Here is a 25158-nt window from a genome sequence, read left to right on the forward strand (position 1 = left end):
GTTTTAAACAAAAAACTTAATGAATCAAAAAAAGAATTGACTTCAATGTATAGATTTGAACAGGTTTTCTTGGTCACTTACCTCGCGAAGAATCGTGTTTATGGCGTTACCATAGTAACACCATGCGTCACAGAGCGCCTAAAAATGCCTGATGAGTTTTCTTTATATCTTGAATGTGTATCTATTAAATGCTCAAATTAAACGTATATACAACAAATCTTGATTAAAACCTGAAAATAAGGTGACAATCGAGAAGCTGTTTTTTTTTTTCGGTGGCATACTTCAGTACAAATGTTTACAATACACTAATTTTCGTCAGTTCGATTGAATCCAATCCGATTTCAGATTCTGAAAGTTCTGTTTATATGAATATAATTATTGTTTTGATGTCAAATCTTAAAAGAAAGCTGACAAATATGTCAGAAGAGCTAATGTTCACTAAATATTCAGTCTCCTGGCTGCACACATACACGTAAATAATACACGTTAGTCTAAAACGTGTGTAAACAACTGATAAATACAGAGACAATCAACACAGTGCAAAGTGACCAGACAATGAAGTCAAAATAATTTATTTCTGAAACAACTCTCCAAAAAATGTTATACAAAAAATAACTTTAAAATGGCCATCATAAATAATGCTTTAAATAACAATACACACTAAAAGCAGTAACTGTGCAATGGCAAACTTCAGTAGAGTAACAATCTCCCATGACAGTGAGATAAAAATGATGGAATCATTAACTGTTGTTTGGATTATTTAATTGGATTAGAAACTTTTTTAAATCAGAACCTTTACCTCTAAACTAGTAAGGATGCAGACACTTTAGTGTGAAATGTGATTTAAATAATGGCAATATAAGATTGTAACATGTAAAAGTGTGTAAAACTGCATATGTAAACTAAAAGCTACTCAATCCAAGAACGTTAGAAATTGTCAAATTCTGCTTTGGTTAGTCTCAGCTTCAAACTGGTGTTAGAACAAACCAAAAGGATTTAAAAATATAATAGAAGTGCAAAAACAATGAATTCTTCACAACAAAGGTCTAAAAATTCAAGTGTTTTGATTAGTGCTGTCAATCCGATTAAAATTCTCCAAAGAGGCAAGGGAGGCAGGAGAAAATAATCCATATTACAAAAATAAAACAATGCAAATATTACAAAATTTTACATTATAAAGTTACAAATTTGTCATTTTTCTAAAGTAACACTGTCCAGCAGCGACACCCGCAGGTGAAGATACAGCAGGACGCCACGTCTCTCTTGCCTCCCCTGAGCCCATTGCCTTTTAACAGACCCCCTAAAGCATGCAGTGGGTTTAATGGGGGTAAATGAGAATGAATGGGGGGGCACGTGAGAGGAGGCAATGCCTCCATCGTGCTATGATTGGTTCACGCGATAAATCCCGCCTCTTATTTTCGTGGGTGTTCCGTGTTCGCGAATCAGTCTGAATGAATAAAATGGTGTTACTGGGAAGACTAATTAAAAAGTAAGTATACAGCTCAGACACTTAGATCTCACTGCTTTATGTCATGCCAAAATCAAACTTGAAATGGTCTGAAAACATGACACAGTTTTTTATAGGGAGTAATCAGCTTGCTGAAATTAAAGATACATCTTTGAGTCTATACAAACTTATGTTAGAAGCAATTAATCGATTTGACAGCACTAGTTTTGATATGATTAACTTAATTTTGTTAACTGCATCAAAATATAACTCTGATGTTCACAAACCCTGAGAATACTGTTGAAAGAACCATTATAATGACCATATAACACAATAGATCTATGGAGCAGCTGCCCATGTGTTTATGATCGTTAGATCTTCAGAGTGCTAATCGGACCCATTACAGTAAATAATATATATCAATATATTGATATACATGATGGATTTATTGATTGCAAAATTCTTCATTCGGGTAAATAAAGGGTATTGATCTGTGGTTGTAGCAGAGGACATGGTTTTTCCACATATACGCACATACCACAGGATTGTGTTTATGCATAATTTGTCTGTTTTAGATTATGTTTCCCTGCATGACTTGAGATTCATCAAACTACCCCGTTTGGATGTTCCCCTCATAGTTCTCTATGCAGATCTGGATGCGTCGGGTGAAATATCCAGACTCAGAAATGGCCTTCAGAAGGTCGTTCTGTACCAGACACAGATCGTAGAGCTCTGATGTGGAGGCTGTTCGAGTCTGCAAGCCCTCGGGGTCCAAGAACACCTGAGTGTACAGTGAAATGGGTGAGAAACATGGGACGCTCATTCTGGAGAAGAGAAAATAAACATCACGCACCTTAGGATGAACAATTGTGTCCTTGTCGTTTTGCCGAATGTTGTCATCAATGAAGATATGCTGAACTTTGGCATCAAAAGGGTCAATCCAGAGTGGTTTTCCTCCTAAAATGGAGTATGTGTTCCGTGCCCACCTATTTGGGAAGAACAAAGGCTTGATACTGATAAACAACACAATTAAAAAAATGTTTTGATCCATAACAGGCTCCTCACCAGTCAAAGTTGTCTTGGAAGCCACCCAGACCCTCAGCAGAGCTCAGATACTGGTACACACACCGCTCTCCGTCCCGTGTGGACACGTGTTCTTCTCCACGAGTCAGCGTTGCACCCTTCCCGCTGCACCTGATGCGTCCGGCGGTCACATTCACCTTCAGCTGTGAGGGGAGACAGTCCTAATGAGGCTTGCTTCATCTAGGATAACACAAATCCTAGTTCTGCATGTTAAATACCTTCAGAGCCGGGAGGTCGGGAAAGAGCGGATGTGAGCCGTGTTCGACTGCGTGCTGGATGGCAGTCAGAACACGGGGCAGATCTGAGCCAAACGTACGGAACAGGACGGAGAACTCCACACCCTGACAAGCCAAGTCCTGCAGCATCTGGAAGAAGGAAGGTAGGATCCAGTGATACAGCTTCCCATCTTCTCCCTTAACAGATAGCTCCTTATCCGCAGGTAAGTCAGACGGCCATCGGAGCAGCTCTAGATGTTCTTCCAGGACCTTCCGGAACCGTTGGCCTGGACCTACGGTGGTGAAGCTTGCCACTCGCCCAAACTGGGAGTAGTATGTAACAGCGCCCTCACAAGGCTGGAGGAGAGATGGTGCTTCTGACAACCACTCCCATTTACCTGCAAGCAGTGAGAAGAACCACATGATGTGATGCTGAGCAAGTATGCAAGGCAACCACTTCACAGACTGGGCCTAGTTCACTAAGGACATTTAAGTAGCTTTTATAAACGTGCCTTAGAAAAAACACATTACTGATGTGCTTCTTGAGACAAAACAATGGCACTGACATGTTTTAAGAGATGTCAGTGCAAGTTGATTTCAGCTCAAACATGCATTTTAGTCAGGAACTAGGCTTAAACCTTGTCTGTGAAGCCCTAAAATAAGTTGTCTTACCTTTAGTCATTCGCCCCCAGGTCACCGTGGACAGGAAGTATTCAAGAGCACCTACAGTTCCTTGTCTAGTGACTGCGTCAGATACAAGGATTGTGTTGTTGAGATCAATGTGAAGGACGATTCTTCTGGAAGGTCTCCTCGGGTCTTTATCTTCTGCCCCGTCAGAGTTCTGGTCGATACTTGTTTTAGGGATCCTCTCCGCGTTATACATATTGCTAAAATCTTTATATGAAGGTTAATATGGGTTTGACTAATCAAAGATACTTCAACGTAGACCAGGATAATTATCTCTGGCGACGAGTGACTGACGAATCCCTCCAGAATCCATGCGAGTGACTCCTGATGACACTCATCTCAATCAATGTAAAACAGCCTGACACGCGATGATATCACTCTCTATCCGTCGCGCCGTCAGTTAAAGGATACATTCGTTGGCTTCATTCGTTTAAGAAAGAACGTTTGAATAAAAACCGCTGACGGCGCTGAGCTCTCCAAACCGGCTTTTGCGATGCCAGCATGACTTCCTTGTCAGTGTCAACTACCGCGAGAAAGGGCGTGGTTACCGCGCTTCACAGGGGAAAGTTGTGAGAGCGCCACCTATTCCTGCCCTCCTGGCAATGTATGTGATCCTCCCCCCAACTTTAAAAAAAAAATGTTTTACTTCAATTTTAATAAACAAGAAAAAGGAGAAACACTGCATATGTATTTCCACAGCCATCTTTGCTCATATTTACCAAGACGGCCAATAATTCTGACCACAATTTTGGAGTGAAGTACGAATAATGTTTTCATGGGATTTTCATGAGGTTCACCTGCTAATTACAATATTTGACTTCAAACTTACATGCAAACTGAAATTTGACAAATTAATATGCACAATACAGCTGTTACATCTAAGGTTGTTACGCAAAAAAGGCTTTTATTTATATTAACCATTTGTTTTATTCACAGCAGCATTCTTACGATCAAACCCACAATCCCCGCTTGCAATGCAGTCCAATACGAAAACAAGGAATGGGGAAACAAGACAATCCACTCAAAACTTAGAAGAAGAAAAAGGAGATGGTATATGATACACCGTACTACTAGGGCTATTGTAGGACAACATGCATCTCAGCCAATCAAGCTTTTGCATTTCCACATGATCTTACATGGCATGAAACAAAAGAACATTTTCAATCACTGGATTGTCTGAGGAAAGAAAGAACAGGACATCAAGTGTGGTAATGGCCAGAGTGTGAGAGAAGAAAAAAAAAAAAAAAAACCTCCAAACAATCTGCCTTGTCCTGGTCCACACTTAAAACTTCACCTACAACACCTGCAATAGCACAACACTTCCAGACTCTTTACAGAGAAACAGATCAGTCCAGGCAACACTTCATTGAGGAAAACAAAAACTCATCTGTGCATCCAAACAAACCATGTTGATCTCACTCATTGATGGGTTTTCAAAGTAACACCTCATGTAAATGCAAGCAAGATAAACATTGTATTAGAAACCTATCATGGGACATTGTGAATGGCATAATTTCTAGGTGTTAAAATGTTTACATGTACATTTTAAAAAAAAGAAAAGAACGTAAAGATCTGTGCGATTCCTCTTATGACTGTATTTAAATGTGTGCACCTTCCGAAATTCCTTGTGAATGTGTTTGAGGATTAGTCTTTATTTTAAGCATCAGCTTATCATCTGAACATTCAGGACATTTAACCGGACGATTCCAAAGAGTGTGTGTTGGAAATGTACACCCAGCATTGTTTTTCCTCCACATTGCTAATGTAAATAAAAGAAATTGAGCACCTTTGCCATGCCAGATCCACTTATGAGCATTAAAGTCTATTTATTTATTTTTGAGGAAGCAAATCTCCCTGACTGGGTCAAGTTTCAATCCACCTCTTCCATGCTGCTGTAGGACGGGGCGGCACATTCTCCAGAGTGTGCATACATCTCAGAGGTCACTTCCGTGCTCAACTGAGGGGGTCCGTCTGGGTCCAGGTCTGTCCCAAACAGTGTCTGGCTAGAAGCCTGTAAAATAAACCACCGTTATAGAGAGAAACTTTAGGCATTGTCTGAACGGAGTACATGAGCGCCAACCGCTAATTCAAAAAGACAGTGATTTCAAGACCGGGTCATTTTGAATTATTTATTGGTGGTGAAGAGCATAGTACAGGCACTATAACAACTGAGCAGCATTTAGAGTGGTCTCAATTATTGCTAGGATATTTTCTGCAGCATCATGAATAACACAAACATTTTGTCATTTTAAGATTATATCTAAATCACTTACCCAAACATTCAGTTACTGCTTAAATATGATTACATACGTAAATTATGTATAACGCAGTCCTGTGCCATTTATCAAAGATTTATCCTTAAATTAGAACCAGTAACATTTCAAACAGGAACACCCATGATGACAATGACCTGTGACCCTTAATGAGGTACGATAATATCTGATGGTATTGTTTTGGGTCATGGTGTTCAGAGCTGAGGCATTCACAGAAGCCAAATGTCTTTAGGCTTTGTAGGGTGGACGGCTACATGAACGATCATAGCCCACCAGCATCCCTGAGACTGTTGAAACTGCCACATTACCCACTAACCGCAGTACCATTCAGCTTACAATATCTGGATCCCATCTCAATTTACAACATGTGCAACTAGGCTTTGAATCAATGGATCAAAGTACAGAAAAACTCACTGGTTTCCCTAGTTGTGTACAGAAGTACAGTACTGAGTTGACCTGCCTTGCTGACTCAGAAAACGCCAGTCAACCTATGTTTATATAAAACATCCTAACGTCTTGCCAGACTACTGACAAACTTTGGCAAAAAAAAAAAAAAAAAAAAAAAAAGACAAGAAATTCATTTAGTGGTTAAAATGAGTAAATCATATTAATAAAATAATTTCAATTTTTTTTAATTTTTTTTTTTTAAATCAAATGAAGTAGCAAGATTTACCCCAAAATACAAAGAATATGACTCTTCTAGATGACATAATAAACAAGAAAAAGAAACAATGCAAGACAGGATCTGATTTCATCCGCTGGAAATGATTGGTTTGTTAGCGTTACACACAGAATGGGGTCAGAATTAATGAGTTTGCTAAAGCAATGTCTAAACTGTTATCTAGCCATTGGCCAACATTATTTTTATCAGCTGAAAAAAAAAAATATATATATATAAAAAAACTTTTCCTGGAGAATAGTATGCACTGATCTTTAAATAGAGCAAGTGAGTGAAGTGATGCAAAGGCCAATTTGCATTTGTCCTCTGCATTGAACCCATCCCAAGTTAGTGCAAACATATTAGGAGCAGTGAGTAGTGAACACACACACTGCAAACCATGGACACACACACCCAGAGCAGTGGGCAGCCATTTGCATTTGATTAGAGGTATTGAGAATCGAACCCACAACCTTCAGATCCGACTCTCTACCCATTAGGCCGCAACTGTAACTAGAGTGTAACTAGAGTAAATTATTTTTGAATTTAAGTTGACTTTAAAAATCACAGAGTGTAAAACGCCACCATTATGCTGTTTATAAAGGCAACTGAGTTATATTGAAAACATAGCTGATACACAATTCTGAACTGTGCCTTCAAAAAATGAAAATTCTTTCATCATATATTCACCCTCATGTTGTTCCAAACATGTTTGAACACAGATATTTGGAAGAATGTCAGTTTCAGTTCCGACTGACTTGCACTGTATGGACAAAAAAAAAAAAAAAAAATACAATGGAAGTCAAAGGGAACCAACACATTCTTAAAGGGATAGTTCACCCAAAAATGCCAATTCTGTCATCTTTTACTCACCCTCAAGTTGTTTCAAACCTGTAAGAATTTATATTTTTCTGCTGAACACAAAAGAAGATATTTTGAAAAATGTCTGTAACCAAACAGTTGATGGACCCCATTAATTTCCATAGTATTTATTGACAGAATTTTCATTTTTGGGTGAACTATCCCTTTAAACATCTTCTTTTGAGATCTGAAGAAAAAAGAAAGTCATTCAGGTTTGTAATGACATGAGGGTAAAAAAAAAGACGACATTTTTAATTTTTGGATTATCCCTTTAATATTTGCAATCAAAGTTTTGCTTTATTGGTTAGTCATAAAGCTAAAATAAAATCTCAAGTCTGGCTAAAAAGGAGGCAGCAAATTAAGATCTTTTAACTGCTATTAGTATTTTCCTGAGTACATTCTGTACGATGCTGTAAAACATCTGAAATGGGACAAAAACAATCCTGACTGGCATGGCTATATCAGGCTGTGTGACTCCCAAGCTAAATAACATTACAGTCGCCATCAAAAAGAGTCATGACTTACAGTACAATCAGTTTAAAGTGCAAATCTTTGTACTGAGGGTCTGCAGCTGCAGTGAGTAGTAAATCAAGCCCAGTTGGACCAGTATAACAAAGGATAGATGAGGTTGAACAGCAATGCTAGGACTGCAGCCACAGTGCCCAGGATGAAATATCTCAGGCGTTCGGCGTCACAGTAATCTGAGATGCCATCTCGTCTGCGGTGAGAATGACCTCTCCTGCCCTCCTCTTCTTCTTCCTCCAGCCTCGTCCTGGCTCTTCTTCCACGTAGACCGGGGCGAAACAGGCTCAGAAAAGAGGCCTCTCTCTGCCCCTCCTCATCCTCCTCCAGTTCCTGCCATATCAGAGACGCCTGCGATTGGCGGAAACCTGTGTCAGCTTCTGGGAAAGGGCCTTGCCTCATCATTACACCGTAGAACACCAAATACACTTTCAGAGAGCTCACTGCTCCAGTTTCATATGTCGCTCACACACTCAGGTGGATGAATAAGCAGATTAGCATGCAAGAGTAGATTCCAGAAGTAGAATTTTTAAGTCACAGCTCTTTTAATCAAGGTACACACCCTGTAACTGATGCATCTACTTAATTAAAGGCAAAATGTTTCCCAAGATGCACCCATAAACAATCCGTTCAAACTTTAAGGATGGACTAACTTGGATCATGTGTGCCTCATTATCAATCATATAATGAGCCTGATGTTACCAAATTTGCCTCAAACTTTTGCGACGGTCAGTCATGCGTTCAACTGAGCAGAGAGCAAGATGTGAAGAAACTTCTTGTTAAGGTGTGGTCAAATTTAGTGTTGCGCTGCGAAATTTCACAGGTGAAATCCAGTCATTTCAACAGGAATCTGTGCGTTTGGGAGTTTCGCATGAGGCTGAAGAAGTTCCCCATGCAAATTTGCTGTGCTGACCAACAGAAAGCTGCTTGGTTGAAAGTGACTTGTGTGAGCGGTGCTTCATACATCACTGCACTATTGTCATTGGACCTTTTTAGACAATGAAATTTTGCTGAAATATCACTAATGCGACCGAACGTTTACACAATGCTGAAACCTACGTTTAAATTTCATTGCTGAATATTTTTACTTTTTGAAATGCACAAATTATGAACAAACAAAAAACATCAGAAAGAAGTCATGAGATCCTAACACAATCCGTCAAAATCCACTCATTTGAAGAATCTATGATGGCGCTTTTCCACTGGCACGGCACAGTTTGTTTTTCCACTGTAGTTTGGTACCGCTTCAAAGTGGGTAGGATTATAGACTGATCGTTTTAGTTGTGCCACCTCTACTGCAGTGACATCATTGCAAACGCGACAAACAAACGCACAACAGGATCAATGGAGCTCTTGATTCTTGGCATGTGGATGTTATTCACTGCAAGACAAAGAAGTTTGTTTGTTCGGTTTTGGTGTCTCGTGTCGCAATTCCAATGACGGTAGTGACGATTCTCTCTGACCAATCAGTGATCTGCAGTGTTTACACATCACATTTTAGTATCAGTACGGCTCGCTTGGAACCTCTACTGAGGTGGTACTAAAAAAAGTACCAGGTACTAGGTAGTACAGTGGAAAACACCACAAAAGTGAGCCGTACCGAGCCGTACCATGCAGTGGAAAAGCGCCATTAGTCACGACTCTGAAGATATCACAAGGTGATTGTACTCCAGAACATCTGAGAGAAAATAATCGATCATGAAACTGCTAATTAAATTATAATCATCAGGGGCCATATTCACAAAACATCTTAAGGCTAAAAGTAGCTCCTAACTTGCAAATTTAGGAGAAACTCTTAAAAATAATGGGCGTCAGACCTAATTTTAAGACTCTTTAAGAAATTTTTGCTCTAATAGTATTTCACAAAGCATTTTAGCGGAAAAAAAAACGAGCTCCTAAATCTGTGAAACGTTAGGAGTACTCAAGAGGACTCCTAAATCACCCAAACAAAATCACAAACAATCCTAATGGCTGTTGCTGGCAATCCGCCTCAGCAATCTGCCAAAGCCACTGTACCACTGTACCCACTGGGAATAGTGATAGAGCCTTGGGTGCTGAACCTTTTTTTCAAAAATGAAATACATATTTTGATTTATAGATTTTAATAAACGATAAAATGCCAAATATAAATCTTTAATACATACATATGGTCCGATTACCTGTGGCAGTTGTTTTCACAAGTTCACACTTACAAATCGAATGGATTAAAAAAATATAATGAGCGTATTTGGCGTGCTGTCCAAGGGGATAGAGGGCTCCGAGCTCGGAATTTAGCCCACACCCAGAGTTCTCCCCCGTATCCCCAGGCGAGAGTGAGGAACGGGGTTGCGGAGGGATGCGGAAAAACTGTCGAGATAACTAGGTGAGTCGGCTCTCGGCTGTGTATGTATACCTTCTCTCGAGCTGATTAGATAGACGTGCTTTTCTGGCAAATGGCCGTACTCATCGATTTACGGCGAAAGACTAACCCTTGAAATTGACGCACAAACCAATGATGAACGCGGTTGCCCAGCCCTGTTTGTTTGAACCGCAAGAGGCGTCAAGGCTTACACTACTCCTACATCATCGTCAAGTGTTACTCTTTTGGTGCAAGTCGACTTGCGTACGGCCATCTGCCGGAAGCTAGTTATTTTAGTCGATAAAGTTTTAAATAAGAATATTTTTCTTACACAAACACATCGCTTCACTTCAGAAGGTCTTTATTAACCCCCCCAGAGCCGCGTGGAGTACTTTTATCAGGGATGGATGCACTTTGATTAGTGTTGCACAATGTACCGGTACTAGGAAGGTATCGCGATACCCTGCTATTAAAAACGATACGATATTAACTTTTATTAGTACCGGTACTTTAAGAGTGACAGTAAATAATAAGAGCAGTGTTTCTTAATTTGCATAGCTGTGTGACAGCTGGAGTCAGGACGTGTACATACTAAACAACGGAAGCAGAACAGTAAAATATATACGCAGCACTTGACAAAGAAACGTGCATGCATGAGAAGATAAAGCGCGGGATGTGCTCGCGCTGCCGGGCTCAGACCTGAAGTGCGCGCACAAGCCGTTCAGACAGCATACGATTGCGACTTCAGTTCTCTTTCGCGGACTATTAGGTTTGAATAGTCAAAATGATATGTAAAAATGCATGTCCTGGCGAGTATTCACGTAAACACAGTCGGGTATGTCTTTAGTGAACGTAAAACGTTTGTAAAAAGAAATCGTATATGTTCCAATGTTTTGGATACGTGCAGGTCTTAAAGGGCCATACCGGCAGCGTAATATTCTGTGTGATTAATGTTAATCCAACAACAAAAGAAAATAGACAGTCACCCAATGCTTGACTGAATAAATGTAATGTTTATTAAGAATCAGTCTATACAGTTAATTTATAAAGTAAAGACCTTATTGTTTCAGCTACAGAAGGTCTATAGCTTTCAAAAAAGAAATTAAGCACTGTTTATTTTATTTGTCTCTTATAATATTTGTCATATTGTTTGTAATTTGCTTTTTTGCTTATTTTTAATTACAAATATACAATTAAATTAAATATCTATATTATAATTATAAAATTACATTTAAAAAATATTAGGCTAAATGAACTCGTATCATGAAATAAGATTTTGGTCATCCCAACCTGTTCAAAGTTGTGAAAGGTTTGTAAATCTTAGCATGATTGATAATGATAATGATAATGTGAATGTTGCAAACATCTTGGTAAGGACGTTCACACTGACATGTAATTATTATTATTATTATTTTTAATAAAGAGGAGGGAATGGTCATAAAGCAGGGCAGGATCATACTGTTCATGTGAGTTTTTAGCTTTTTAAAAATAATTTATAAAACAATGATTAAGTTCTGTCATATTTTTCAATTACTTTTACTGTTTTAGTTTTTTTGCCGTGGTATCGATTCAGTATCGGTATCGAGGTATTTTGGTCTGGTATCGTATCGAAGTCAAAATTTTGGTATCGTGACAACACTAACTTTGATGGATTTCCAAAAACAAAAACCCATTCAACTCTGATTGTATTCGTCTGAAAGAAGAATGTCATATACACCTAGGATGGCTTCAGAGTGAGTAAATCATGGGCTAATTTTCATATTTGGGTGAACTATCCCTTTAAGACTTCTCTCTATTCCCTAGTAAAAGTTGGTCAGCAGCTTTGTGAATAGGTTTTAAGAGAAAACTCTTAACTAAATACTTTATGAACTTTTCCATTTAGGAGAACTCTTAGTGGTAAGATAAAATGTTTTGTGAATACGGCCCCCTGATGCTGTCTGGGCATTTTTGAGAGACACCTCATTAAAAAATGAACAATGGAGAAATAACCTTTTTTTAATGTTGAGAATCCACAAGGAACATTACCCAAACTCTTGCAACTTTAATGAACAAGGATATAGCTGCTCTACTAAGATTAAATGTTTTTCCATTGGGCTGCGGTGACATGAGAAGGTGCTGAGCTCACCTGACTGGCAGCACCACCAGTTGCAGCAGAGGATTCAGCGCCAAGAGGCCCCAGCAAGTGAGATGGCCTCTCCACTGGAGAGTTCCTGCGGCGGTAGAACAGCACATAGGCGTAACGTGTCACCACCTGACTCTCTTCCACCGTCGTCACTGTGCTGTCATCAAACAAACGCCAACCTGAAACAGTAAAATACATACAGTGAGATCACATTTCACATCACAGCAAGTGAAATGTTATTGAGCTAGAAGAGCTCACACTTACCAACGTCGCTGCGCTGGCTGTTCTTGTCACTGGGAAGACGAGCGTAGGCCGTGTAGTGTCCTCCGATCATTCCGCCATAATGGTTAATCACTGCGTAGAGGTCATAGATAGGGGGCTGCTGGATGTCACCCTTATGACCAATACAGAACTTACTCAGGTCCAAGTTTCTGATGAGAACAGAAAAATCTTGGTGAAACATCTAATATACTGCCAATCCAAAACTATTCAGCTAAATGACAGACACAGTTCATACCACCCTTAATCTTCACCTAAACTATCAGGATTAATTTCTAACAAATATTAATAAAATTAACATTATGTATTTTAAAATGTTTAATTTGTATAAAAATACCTAACTTGTTTTAACCATTCATAACATATTCCAATTTATTTGTATAGCAATTTTCATAAAAATAAATGTATACATACATACACATACATATATATATATATACATATTAGGGGTGTGCAAAGCAGCCGGTATTTGTATCTGTATTTGTATTTGTTGAGAGGGGAAAAGTATTTGTATTTGTATTTGTATTCGAGTAAAATTCAAAATAGGTGTAAAAATCATTTTTTTTTGCGTTACACTTCTAATTTACGTTATAGTGTAAGTATTCTTTATTTATATAATAACGTTAACGTTACTCTGTCAACAGCCTATTGTCTAAATTACCGAGCTAACAGAGCTACTAGTGTTGTCACGGTACCAAAATTTCAGTATTCGGTACCAATACCAGTGAAAATCCACGGTTCTCGGTAACAATTTCGGTACCAAAGCTTAATTTAGATTAAATTTACATATATTAAAGTGTATATCGCGGTTACAAAGAAGGAAACTGTAGTATTAAAAACACTTTACAATAAGATTCCATTTGTTAGATAACATTAGATAAAATGACCTAACAATAAACAATAGTTAGGCTATACTGTCGCAATTATTCTCCTTGGGGTTCATTTAAAAATACATTTTTAAAATCAAAAGTTAACATTATTTATGTTAACATTATTTAATGCACAATGAATGAAGTGAACAAACATGACCAATCAAGTATTTGTATTAAATAACATTCACAAACATTAATTAATGTTGTAAAAATATTGTTCACTCAATGTGTTGATGTTAGATAACGCATTAAGTAACGTTAATGAATGGTATCTTATTGTAGTGTTAACAAACAGGAGATAAAACATGTTTTATTTGACTTGACTGTACTTTTATTTAATACAAAACTGCATTCATATTTAATTTTAAAAGAGCTTTTTAAACCTGCTAAGAGTTATCCAGCCAAGAATAAGCCTAGAACTGCTTTTCTGACGGACTGATATTAATAACATAATGACGGCTTTTTATTTCATTTCTCATCTCCATAAATATATCTAAAGCTAATGCAAGGGCTAGAAATCAATTAATTCTTGCTGATACTTCCTCGTCATCATGAAGAGCGCAGTTTGCACCGTTTTCTCCTTTCCACAAGCGCTTGCCCTCACGTGGCGTCTGTCGTTGCTATGCAGCGCGCCGCTCGCTTTTAAGGGCGCTTGCCGCGCGCCTACATTTGAAATCTGCACGCGCAAAAAACGCGCTATGTGAACTACCCCTTATGACAACGTGACATTCCAAAATATTTCAGCCACCACATTAGCAGCACCGCCAGTCGCCATGTCTCATGAGGAAACGCAGCTTTTTGATATAAAGTTTTTCTTGTTCCCGAATACAAATATTTTTAAAAGTATTTGTTCAAAATAAGTATTCGTAAAAAACACATTATTTGTGCTTTCCGAATACCGTATTCGGGTTCGGCTCCACCCCTAATACATATATATACATATACATATACACTCACCTAAAGGATTATTAGGAACACCTGTTCAATTTCTCATTAATGCAATTATCTAATCAACCAATCACATGGCAGTTGCTTCAATGCATTTAGGGGTGTGGTCCTGGTCAAAACAATCTCCTGAACTCCAAACTGAATGTCAGAATGGGAAAGAAAGGTGATTTAAGCAATTTTGAGCGTGGCATGGTTGTTGGTGCCAGACAGGCCAGTCTGAGTATTTCACAATCTGCTCAGTTACTGGGATTTTCACGCACAACCATTTCTAGGGTTTACAAAGAATGGTGTGAAAAGGGAAAAACATCCAGTATGCGGCAGTCCTGTGGGCGAAAATGCCTTGTTGATGCTAGAGGTCAGAGGAGAATGGGCCGACTGATTCAAGCTGATAGAGGAGCAACTTTGACTGAAATAACCACTCGTTACAACCGAGGTATGCAGCAAAGCATTTGTGAAGCCACAACACGCACAACCTTGAGGCGGATGGACTACAACAGCAGAAGACCCCACTGAGTACCACTCACCTCCACTACAAATAGGAAAAAGAGGCTACAATTTGCACCAGAATTGGACAGTTGAAGACTGGAAAAATGTTGCCTGGTCTGATGAGTCTCGATTTCTGTTGAGACATTCAGATGGTAGAGTCAGAATTTGGCGTAAACAGAATGAGAACATGGATCCATCATGCCTCGTTACCACTGTGCAGGCTGGTGGTGGTGGTGTAATGGTGTGGGGGATGTTTTCTTGGCACACTTTAGGCCCCTTAGTGCCAATTGGGCATCGTTTAAATGCCACGGCCTACCTGAGCATTGTTTCTGACCATGTCCATCCCTTTATGACCACCATGTACCCATCCTCTGATGGCTACTTCCAGCAGGATAATGCACCATGTCACAAAGCTCGAATCATTTCAAATTGGTTTCTTGAATATGACATTGAGTTCACTGTACTAAAATGGCCCCCACAGTCACCAGATCTCAACCCAATAGAGCATCTTTGGGATTTGGTGGAACGGGAGCTTTGTGCCCTGAATGTGCATCCCACAAATCTCCATCAACTGCAAGATGTTATCCTATCAATATGGGCCAACATTTCTAAAGAATGCTTTCAGCACCTTGTTGACTCAATGCCATGTAGAATTAAGGCAGTTCTGAAGGCGAAAGGGGGTCAAACACAGTATTAGTATGGTGTTCCTAATAATCCTTTAGGTGAGTGTATGTACATATATATATATACACACACACACACACACACACACACACACACACACACACACACACATATATATATATATATATATATATATATATATATATATATATATATATATATATAAACCAACTCAAAAAATTTGAAAAACTATAATAGTATCTCAATCATACTAAAATAACACTGGTTTGGGGTCAGTAAGATTTTTTTTTTTTAACAAAATTAACACTTGTTCAGCAAGGACGCATCAAATTGGTTTAAAAGTGACAGTAAAGGTCACTTATAATGGTACAAAATATTTCTATTTTAAATAAATGTAGGTCTTTTAAATGTTCTATTCATCAAAGAATCTTGAAAAAATATCTGTTTTCAACATTTACAATAATAAGAAATGTTTATTGAGCAGCAAATCAGAATGAATCTGAATGATTTCATGTGACACTGAAGACCCGGAGTAATGGCTGCTGAAAATTCAGCTTTGCCATCATAGACGAACTACATTTTAAATTGGTTATTTTAAATTGTAATATTTCACAATATTACTGTTTTACTATGTTTTTGATCAAATAAATGTAGCCTGGGTGAGCATAAAAGACTTTTCCACAACATTTAAAAAAATCTTACAGACCCAAAACTTTTGAACCCCTGTGCTAGTGAATATCTGTGAGACTTTGAGTGTACCTGACAGGGAAATCGACCATATCATTAATCTTGTCCCTCCATATGAAGCTCCTAAATGAGAAGCGCTTAAGCTGGATGATGAGCACATTGGGAAGGCGCCAAAGCAGCAGTTGTTTAGAGGCCTCCCTGTGTTGCTGACACTTCGGACAGTACCTGAACCACAATAAAAGAAGATTTAAATGGGCAAATAATATTGATGATGCCATTTAAAGTGCCCCTATTATGCTATATTAAAGGTTTCTAATTTTGTTTCTTCAACAATAGGTTTACATGCTACAATGAAAGTATTTTTTGACATTGGATGCATCCCCTCTTTTCTCAGTGTCTGAAACGGTTCAATCATTGATCCAGTCTCTCTAAACCTCTCCTTTCTGAGATCCTGCTCTGACTGGTCAGATCTGTTGTAATTGGTCTACCGTTAACAGCGCGTGATTGAAAACGAAATGGCCATTATATATCTGAATTTTAGCTTTGGTTTCACAGTATCAATTCAAGCCTGAGTCCTCATCCTTTGGAAGTGCATGCAAAGTGGATTTGCTTTCTTAGTGCAGAAAACAGCGTCTTCTCGAAATGATGATAACACAAACCAAATTTTTTCAAGGTCTTGAGGGCAGGTCAAAGATGCTGTTCGCAGGCAGCCAATGAAGACTATAAGCTGGCACTATGCAAATGTGTTACAAACCTATGTAGGTCTGTAACAGAAAGTGAGAGTGGAATTGCTGATGACTCGTTTCGGCAGTTCAGAATCAAATCGAAAAAGCATAATGGGGCACATTAAACACCTTGTTAACTGCACTTCATGCTTCAAGAGTTTGAAATTGACGTGTGTGTCCATACCATGCCTCTTCAGGTGCCAGCACCTCAGGTTTGGTAAAGAGGTTCAGGCACTGCTCTAAGGTGAAGTGTCCAGCCCTGGATGTCTCCGTAGCAGAGCTTGGGTCTTCATCAAACTCCAGCTCTTTAGAGCGCACCAGTACATATTCCTTCAGCCGCTCATTGTTCTTCCACACCAGCTCCAGCGTGCAGTCATCAGGCAGCTCCAGTACCACATCACCTGTAGGTGGCGCCAAGATGATGAAGATATGCTTCTCTAAGTAACACAAGCATTTTAAAAACACATCCATCCAAAAACCTCTGACTGACCTTTGTCCTCAAGTTTTTTGTCCTCCTTTTGGTTTGTTTCCAGAATGGTGATGTAGAATTGAGACGCACTTCCACTTCCAGACTCTGCTGAAGGCTGCTGATACCCAGTCACTATAGCTACCAATGAACATACAATGATGGACTATTCCTCCACAACAAACAAAGACTTCAGCAAAGAGCTTTAGACCAACATACCTTCTGGTTTAATAGCCTTTTCACATGATGTTTCTTTCTCCAACAAAGAATCTTGGGAGCTGGTGGCAAGCTCACAGCATCCCGAGTCACTGGTGCGTGTGGAGAGGGTGTCCCCATCTCCTGCGGAGAGCATAGACACTGTCTCTGTGTGCGGGGCTGTGACAGAATCACCCTGTTCCATGCGGTTTTCTGCTTCTCCTGCAGATGACGGCTCTTCCTCCTGCTGTTGAAACTCTGAGGCACTGCTCGCCGTGGAGGTCAGGTCAACACGGGACAGGCTGGCCTCTGGGGACGTCCTACCGGACTGGAAAGGTGGCTGGAACACATTGACAGAGTACCTGCACATAGAAATGAAGGGTTACACAGTGCTGCTGGTTCCTAGTTTTTATTTTTGTCAGCATACTCCAATCTATTTGCTAAAAGTACTTAATAAAATGCTTTTAATACAATTCATTATTTTAATAAAAATAATAATACAATTAAATCATTTATAAGTAAATGCTATAATAAATACACAAATAAAAAAATCCTATAAAATGTTATCACAAATATAACAAAAATATTATTTTTATAAAATTAAGTATATTAAATATAAAATGGATATAAAAATAATCAGACAAATACATTTATAAAAGTCACCAATAAATTCTACAACTAGACAAATAAAATAAAAATAAAATAAAAATAAAATGCTATAAAATAGACAAATAAGTTCATACATAAATTACATCAATAATTGCTATAATGAATACAAATGCAAAATGCTCACAAAAATATAAAGTATATATTTATATTAAATATAAATGCTATGGAATATACAGACAAATAAATAATTTCTAAATAAATTACATCAATAAACATACAACATAGACATACAATATAATATTCACAAAAAAAATTTTTTTTATAAAAAATACAAATAAATACTAAAATGCTATCATTGCACCTAGAGTACGTTTACACGACAACGATGGAAAAGTTTTTACTTTACATTTTCTCGTGCACAGACGACAATGTTGTCAAAAACTATCCCCGTTCACACGGATCTACAAAAACGATTAAAAACACTGTATTATGCTGCCAGGCCAGTAGGTGGCGATGTTAATTTGTAAAGAAACACTACGTGCCTGTAGACTAAACACATAATATACATGCGCGTAATGTCATCGTTTTCACAAATTTGCATTTTTGTAGTTTACATGCAACAGTGACGCAACCGTTTTCAAATCTAGGCCTCCAGATTGCCAAAATGCATAAAAAGTTGGCTGTTTTAAGTTGAAAATGGTGTCGTGTAAACTTCCCCTTACTTCAATTACCAAAATACACAAATGAGTAAATAATTCTGAATCTAGTGTAATTATACCTAGAGTAGCCTTCCAGAAGCTGTGTGAGGCGGGTGTAGGTCAGCCTAGACTCAGGCACAGTTATTAAAAACGGCAGTCCAATATTCTCCACATTGGGCCGGCACATGGTCTTGTGATTAAGCCAGTGGTTTTTCTGGCAGGCCCTGTAATCAGAGGAAAGAAACTTACCACCAACTAAGCCAATACATAGTCTCTAAATCCTAAACATGATCTCAGAGCCAGTACAACACATGCTTCTAATGAACAGATGGAAACTCACTGATTGCAGTAGCCAACACGGTAACAGCGAGTACAGCGCTTGAGCTTCTCGTCGTCAGAGGCAGGAGGCTTCAGGCAGCCAGCACACTTTGTGATTGGGATGCTAGGAACCTGAGGTCTCTGAAGATCAATACCAAGACACAATCAATACATAAAATCATAGCAAGAGAAAAAGCAACATATACTTTAACAATGCTGACACCAACCCACAAAACCTAAGGGGAAAAAAAGCTGAAAAAAATAAGTGATGGAAATGGTGTACCTGTTGGACTTTCAGCAGCACCACCCTCTCTTTGGCAAGATCTTTAGACAACATCTCAAAGCAGAAGAGCAGGTCACTGGACGAGACTGTGTCTAAAGATTGAGATGGTGAAAAGAGTCTGTGGAATCTACCCTTCACCACCTGAGAGAAAATATAGAGGCTTATAAATGGCGTACAAAACATAGGAATATCACAAGTCACACAAGTCGTAATTAATAGAATTTTATTGTCATTAGATTCTGGCTTCTAACGATTATGAAAACAAGACAATCAAGATAAAACTAATATTGTGGCACATTCTGTTTTAAAATGTTACTGTGGACAAAAATGACAAGCAAGATATTAACAAATTAGTAATGTTTTTTGGAGAAGAAAAATCAGAAAGAAGTTATAAAGTTTTAAATAATCCAATCGGTCAATAATGTCAAGGATTTCCTTGAGCTGTGTGAGCTTTCCTCAAGCATGAATTCAGTGGCATTTTAGTCAAAACTGACTTAAATTAATAAACAAGACAACAAATTATTGACTAAATTAAAAGGATTTTTTTTAATTAAAAAGACAAAAATTATGACTAATAAACAACGTGAAAATTAACCCTGGAATTGACCTGAGGGCTTAGATTAAATCTTTTGATTTTTTAAACTTAAAATAATAATAATAATAATAAATTAACATTGAATTATTGTGTCCTCTTTTGGAGTGTTGATTTAAAAATCTGGTGTTCTCTTATATTTATTTTCACATAACTGAACTAATGTTTAGAAATATAATCGATCAAAAATAATTCGAAATTTGGAAATATTTAAGTAAAAAAAATTAAGTTTTAAAGATTTAAAGTATTAAAGTAAAAATTTGTTGACTGAAATGTTGACTGTTCTGGAGTTTTCATGAGAATGTGGCAGTGCTTAACAACATATTACATCTACTGTAGAAAAAAAAAATCTATAAATGATTGATGTGTCCAATGACTAATCGTGTTAATAAAGATTTCAATTTTGACAAAAATAATTATGATTTTGAATATAATCGAGCAGCCATACACACCAGCATATTTTCCAAATCAACTCTCTAAATATTTTAGAACACAAACAACATGTATCGTAATTGAGTAATTAAATAACAACTGTTTATTTATATTGATCATGTTTAAATTAATATGTGTGACAAGTTTCTGGGGCATTATATAGTAAAACACGTTTGCCTCTAGATAATTTGCCATAAAACATGGATCAAACGAGCAAATTAAGGGTTCAGAACAGAATCATCATACCTCTGCCAGCCTCAGATTCTCTGGTTTGGTCCTCACACTGCGAGATATTGAATCCAGAACTTCAGTCGTGCTCGAGTTCTCTTTACTCACACTGACCAAAACCTACACAAATGGTTGTCAAAGGGCAAACGTTTTATATCAAATATGAATAAAATGAGAATGCCCATCTAAATAAAAATAAACAGATTAAACCCTTCATGCACAGGCTTGCTAAGGAACTTTAGATTTTTATGCTGTTTTTACCTTGACCGGTTTCTTGTGAGGCTCTTTAGCGAAATAGAAAACAGTTAGCACCTTCTGCTTCTGAGGTAGAGGGACAGGCAAGTACAGGAAGGGGTCAAAGGTTATGGAAACCTAAAAAAAGAAGAAGGAAATAACAAATGAGTAAACTCCCACAACCATACTGCTTACCGGACATCATCTGCCAAACATCATCAAAAGTAGTAAACATTTCCTAACACACAAAGAAGGCTAAAGTGGGGAACACTTGACTCAATTTAGACCTGTATCAATATCCTGTTCTGTTTCCCATCCAAAGCATTATGGGGAAAGGGGTTGGTCCCCGTCCATCCTCTCCCTGTTCCACCATGAGAAATCTGGTCAACCTAACCATAGGTCTTGTTTTGCTCTTGATGCATTACCTTAGAACACACTGGGCACACCAGCTTTGACTTGTACTGGCCCTGAAAGAGGTCAACAATGAAAGAATCGTTCCTCATTTTATGCCTCTGCCACGCCTCTTCTGCAACAACCTGCCAAACAATAAACAAGAACAACGTTCAGCAGATTTGTAACCATACTTGAATGCTTACATTTGTCAATTGTAAAACTTTTTCTTGGTATTTGCACACTCTGCTCCAAGTATGCAATCCCTTCCCAAATTCAACTGAAACCATTATAGGTAATATTATTTTGCATGTTTTGAGAGAAAAATCAAGAACTCACCTCATCCTGACGGCCGTCTGAGTCAACGGTCTCTGTATATGGTTTGTCTTGGATGCGGTTCAGGTCCTCATGCAGCCCATCCAGCAAGAAAGCCATAAACTCCTGAGCATCGTGCTGCGCGTAGCCTGTAAACTGACTTGCTTTACTGGCAACTATAGCCTATGAAGAGGAATGAAACAACACCCGGTCATTATGGATTTTTTTAACAATCACATATGGAAAACTACAAGATATGGTATAACAGGACAGTTTTGTTTCTGCATGGATACCTTTAATTTTGAGGGTTGAAATGCATGATGAGTGCCCTTCCACAGCGCTCGAAGTAGAACAGCAAAGCCAATGGCAAGTCGTCCACCCGTGCCCAATGGGTTATTACAGTTAATCTCTGACTCAAACGCACGGTCTGAAAACAATAAACACCACAAAAATACATTGCTGGGTAAGATACATAACCATATGAAAAGAATCATTTCTCATCAATGAAAATGCCACTGACCGTGGAAATAATCCCTGAGCTCCCGTGTGTTGGAAAGGGACTGGATCACACTGTTCATAAAGCAAGTATTTCCCAGATTGACCAGTCCAGTGAAGCCAGGGAGACACACCTTCTTCTCCTCCACTTCTTCAGCTCTCTCACTGCCTGCAGGAGGAGTGTGAGTCATGGGCTGCACCATGCAGGTGGGCTTGGGCTGTGGACAGACGAAAAGACAAGTCATATCTAACAGGCTTGAAACCAGTTTGGGACCATCCACTAGATTATCATATGTGACATGAACATGATGACACATTCCTTATTGTCTGCTATAGTACCGTTGCAACAGTTGGTTCCTGTTTGAGGGACATTTGTTCTTGGACTGAGCGAGGTGCCACGGCATCCAGGCCGGAATCCTCTGAGGCTCGAGGGGGTTTGGCTTTCTCCTCTCCCACACGTGGTTCTTCTTTAGCAGGAAGTGCATGCTGGCTGCTTCCAGGCTGACTCTTCTCAAGTGTGGAAGGGCTGGAGGGCACAGCAACCTTGGCGCCCCCCACTGCACCTTAAACAGACAAAGGAGCTTATGGTTAGCATTTAAAAGTCAGCTTCAATAATTTCTTATCAATATCAATGTTGTTGTACTGCTTTATATTTTTGTGGAAACCATGATGTATTTTTTCAGGATTTATATGAATAGAAATAAAAAACAGCATTTATTTGAAATAAAAATCTTTTGTCTCAAACGGTAGTGTATATATTGTTATAACATAAACGTAACTGAATAATTAAACTTACATTTGTAAAAAGTTAGGCTGTGTATTGGAAACCACCTCATGATGCAATTAATTTTGTGATGCATTACTATATAACAATGTATATAATCGGACTGGCAAAGCCCTAGACAAACGCAATATTGAAGAGGTAGTTAAATTTGAGAGAAGGCTATGTAGAGCAGTGTGGGTCAGGAGCCTGGCGTAAAGACAAGAAGTCAAAAACACATTGGCACATTTGGCTTGACCCAGTCTCGCGCTCGTATCGAGTTACTAGATCTCTCCCTGTAGTCACATTCCCTTTCTTGACTGGTTCCCTCATTTCAGCATGTAAACAAAAACAGTCCAGCTTTTCCACAGTAAAAATAACGTGTGCTCCCTATTACACATATCAGAGCTCTCAGAAAATCGATCTAATAATCTAACAGTGAATTTAGCTGACGTAGTTAATATATTGGAATAAAAACAACACCTAGTCTTTTTCACCGCAACTTCAAAGGAAGCAAGACAATGTTGTTGAAACGAGAGCTGGATACCTGAGGTAACACGTTTATTCAGAGGGTATGAACGATTGTTTTCCATTTCCATGTTCTTGAAAAGGGGCTTGAATTGTCAAATAGTGGTGGATTTTTCTGGACCTCAGCGATTAACTTCTCCGCAATGTCGTTTGCCATTTTAAATGCACGAGCACTTAAATTAGAATGGATTCTGATTGGCTGTCGTTGATTTATTGTTCAACCGTTGGGAAAACAATTGTCTATAAAGTGATCCCAACTATATTGTTTCTCTATACCGTTAAATAGGGCTGGGCGGTATATAAAAATATCGCGATATCCAATTATATCGTCTACCCAAGCCCCGCCCCCAACACGCCCCGCCAGAGACAACACTGCCGACATACACCGTTAACACAAAACATGCTGCGTTTTGCTGCACTTTATCTAATAATAGCCTGGGATTCAGCTAGTGTAATATAATGATTGAAACGTTAAAGGTTTTACTTTAGTTAGTATGAGCTTGAACGCACATAAAACATTAGCTCTACTTTTAATAAGTTAATAATTTCCACAGTTACTATCGCATCTGTGTTTGAAATGAATTTCGTATGGCAACTCGCGAGAAGTGTTGAATACTGAACTGAACAGAACAGAAGCTGATTTAGTGATTATAAGATTTGTGAATGCATGTTGATGTCATAGCTGTGTCTTGCCTATTTTTTTTTTCTCCATAAGGTCAGATGTTTCTCTTTCTTTTTTGGCGTAATCACCTGTTTTAATAATAAGTTTAATTTCCTAATTATAACATGTAGCGCTGTTTTTAAGCTTGTATTCAACATATAATATATTTGTTATTTGTCTAAAATTGGGGATTAAAAATGAATTAGTTCATTCTGCATGAGCAAAAACGTTTTTTCCCCCCTCCTCCTTTCTGGTTTTAGAGTTCCAAGGTCACAAGCCGCTTACGAAATAAAAATTACTGCTTTATTTATTTAGAAACAAAAGTAATTAAGAATGATATTTGTGTAGTTTATTTTTTTTGTTTGTTTATTTTTTAATCTAAAGCAAAGTATAGCGCTTCCAATATGCTGTAAAGGAGCTACCAACATTTTAAACTCAGAATGCGTGCATGACATTCAAAGGAACGCAATTTCTTCATTGCAATATAACGGAATTTTAATTTTAATTAGGCTACAATGGTCATGTTTGTGATTTTTGATTAGGCCTATTTATTATGTGCAACATTTAAATTAATATTCAGTAACAGGTGAAGTTACTTCTACCATTTTTTTCTGATTAACTTTTATTAGACTGCAGACCAAAATAAAATAGACCTAGGCTACTTGATAATATAATTTTTTTTAATTTGGAGATATCTCTGCAATTCTGAATTAACAGTAGTTAAATTTTTTTCGTCTGCAGAACAAAATAAACCGTATATGGGGATATTTGGGGATATTTAATTTAATTAATCAATCAACGATACTATTGATCAGCATTACCAAACGTGGACGTTCCACTAGAAACAAACATTGATGTATTGTTTTAATTTATTACTGTGAAGCTGCTTTGATACAACCAATGTTGTGAAAAGCGCTATATAAATAAACTTGACAAACTTAAATAAACTTGTATAAAAATGAATAGCATATGAATAAAAAAAATGTTTAATGAAATAACAAAAGTAAAAATAGGCTAAATGATGTTTGACAGGGAACGCATCTCAAAGTCGCGGCTACACAGACATATTACCGTTAGAGCAGTCAGCGCCGAACAACAGGCAAATA

General features: G+C 38.1%; 2 protein-coding genes across 6 annotated transcripts in view; both read right to left on the bottom strand.

Annotated features, from left to right (window-relative positions):
• Positions 1-558: 558 nt before the first annotated feature.
• LOC308702789 (uncharacterized protein) lies at positions 559-4035 on the bottom strand. The gene is made up of 5 exons (XM_081385873.1): positions 3418-4035; positions 2749-3143; positions 2513-2673; positions 2301-2433; positions 559-2228 (listed from the first exon to the last, which is right to left on the bottom strand). Exons 1-5 carry the CDS (start codon positions 3626-3628, stop codon positions 2058-2060), a joined length of 1071 nt encoding a protein of 356 aa, XP_081241999.1. The 5' UTR covers positions 3629-4035; the 3' UTR covers positions 559-2057.
• A 255-nt stretch (positions 4036-4290) lies between these two features.
• usp19 (ubiquitin specific peptidase 19) overlaps positions 4291-25158 on the bottom strand; it is a 37437-nt gene continuing 16569 nt past the window's right edge. For 2 of the 5 annotated variants that reach the window (XM_081385874.1, XM_081385878.1), the window contains 17 exons: positions 22443-22666; positions 22129-22321; positions 21902-22035; positions 21633-21791; positions 21329-21439; positions 20931-21041; positions 20688-20789; positions 19418-19558; positions 19157-19275; positions 18897-19040; positions 17534-17871; positions 17339-17455; positions 17033-17249; positions 16196-16348; positions 12471-12637; positions 12210-12385; positions 6359-8097 (listed from right to left, as the gene is read on the bottom strand). In XM_081385874.1, coding sequence (XP_081242000.1) covers positions 7813-8097; positions 12210-12385; positions 12471-12637; positions 16196-16348; positions 17033-17249; positions 17339-17455; positions 17534-17871; positions 18897-19040; positions 19157-19275; positions 19418-19558; positions 20688-20789; positions 20931-21041; positions 21329-21439; positions 21633-21791; positions 21902-22035; positions 22129-22321; positions 22443-22666 — 2891 coding nt within the window. In that variant the 3' untranslated portion in view covers positions 6359-7812. Of the gene's footprint in view, positions 5444-6358; positions 8098-12209; positions 12386-12470; positions 12638-16195; positions 16349-17032; positions 17250-17338; positions 17456-17533; positions 17872-18896; positions 19041-19156; positions 19276-19417; positions 19559-20687; positions 20790-20930; positions 21042-21328; positions 21440-21632; positions 21792-21901; positions 22036-22128; positions 22322-22442; positions 22667-25158 lie in introns of those variants that run through there. The other 3 variants (XM_081385877.1, XM_081385876.1, XM_081385875.1) reach the window with 3 other exon arrangements.

This window comes from Scardinius erythrophthalmus, assembly GCF_964197995.2.
Source record: "Scardinius erythrophthalmus genome assembly, chromosome: 15".
Taxonomy (NCBI): domain Eukaryota; kingdom Metazoa; phylum Chordata; class Actinopteri; order Cypriniformes; family Leuciscidae; genus Scardinius; species Scardinius erythrophthalmus.

Bases quoted from the DNA above. Each gene is read 5' to 3' on its own strand.
- LOC308702789 (XM_081385873.1), bottom strand. From the start codon at position 3,628: ATGTATAACGCGGAGAGGATCCCTAAAACAAGTATCGACCAGAACTCT. The intron at 3,144-3,417 runs GTAAGACAACTT...CACTGCTTGCAG, and splicing joins CTGGGGGCGAATGACTAAAG to GTAAATGGGAGTGGTTGTCA. The intron at 2,674-2,748 runs GTATTTAACATG...CTCCCCTCACAG, and splicing joins CCGACCTCCCGGCTCTGAAG to CTGAAGGTGAATGTGACCGC.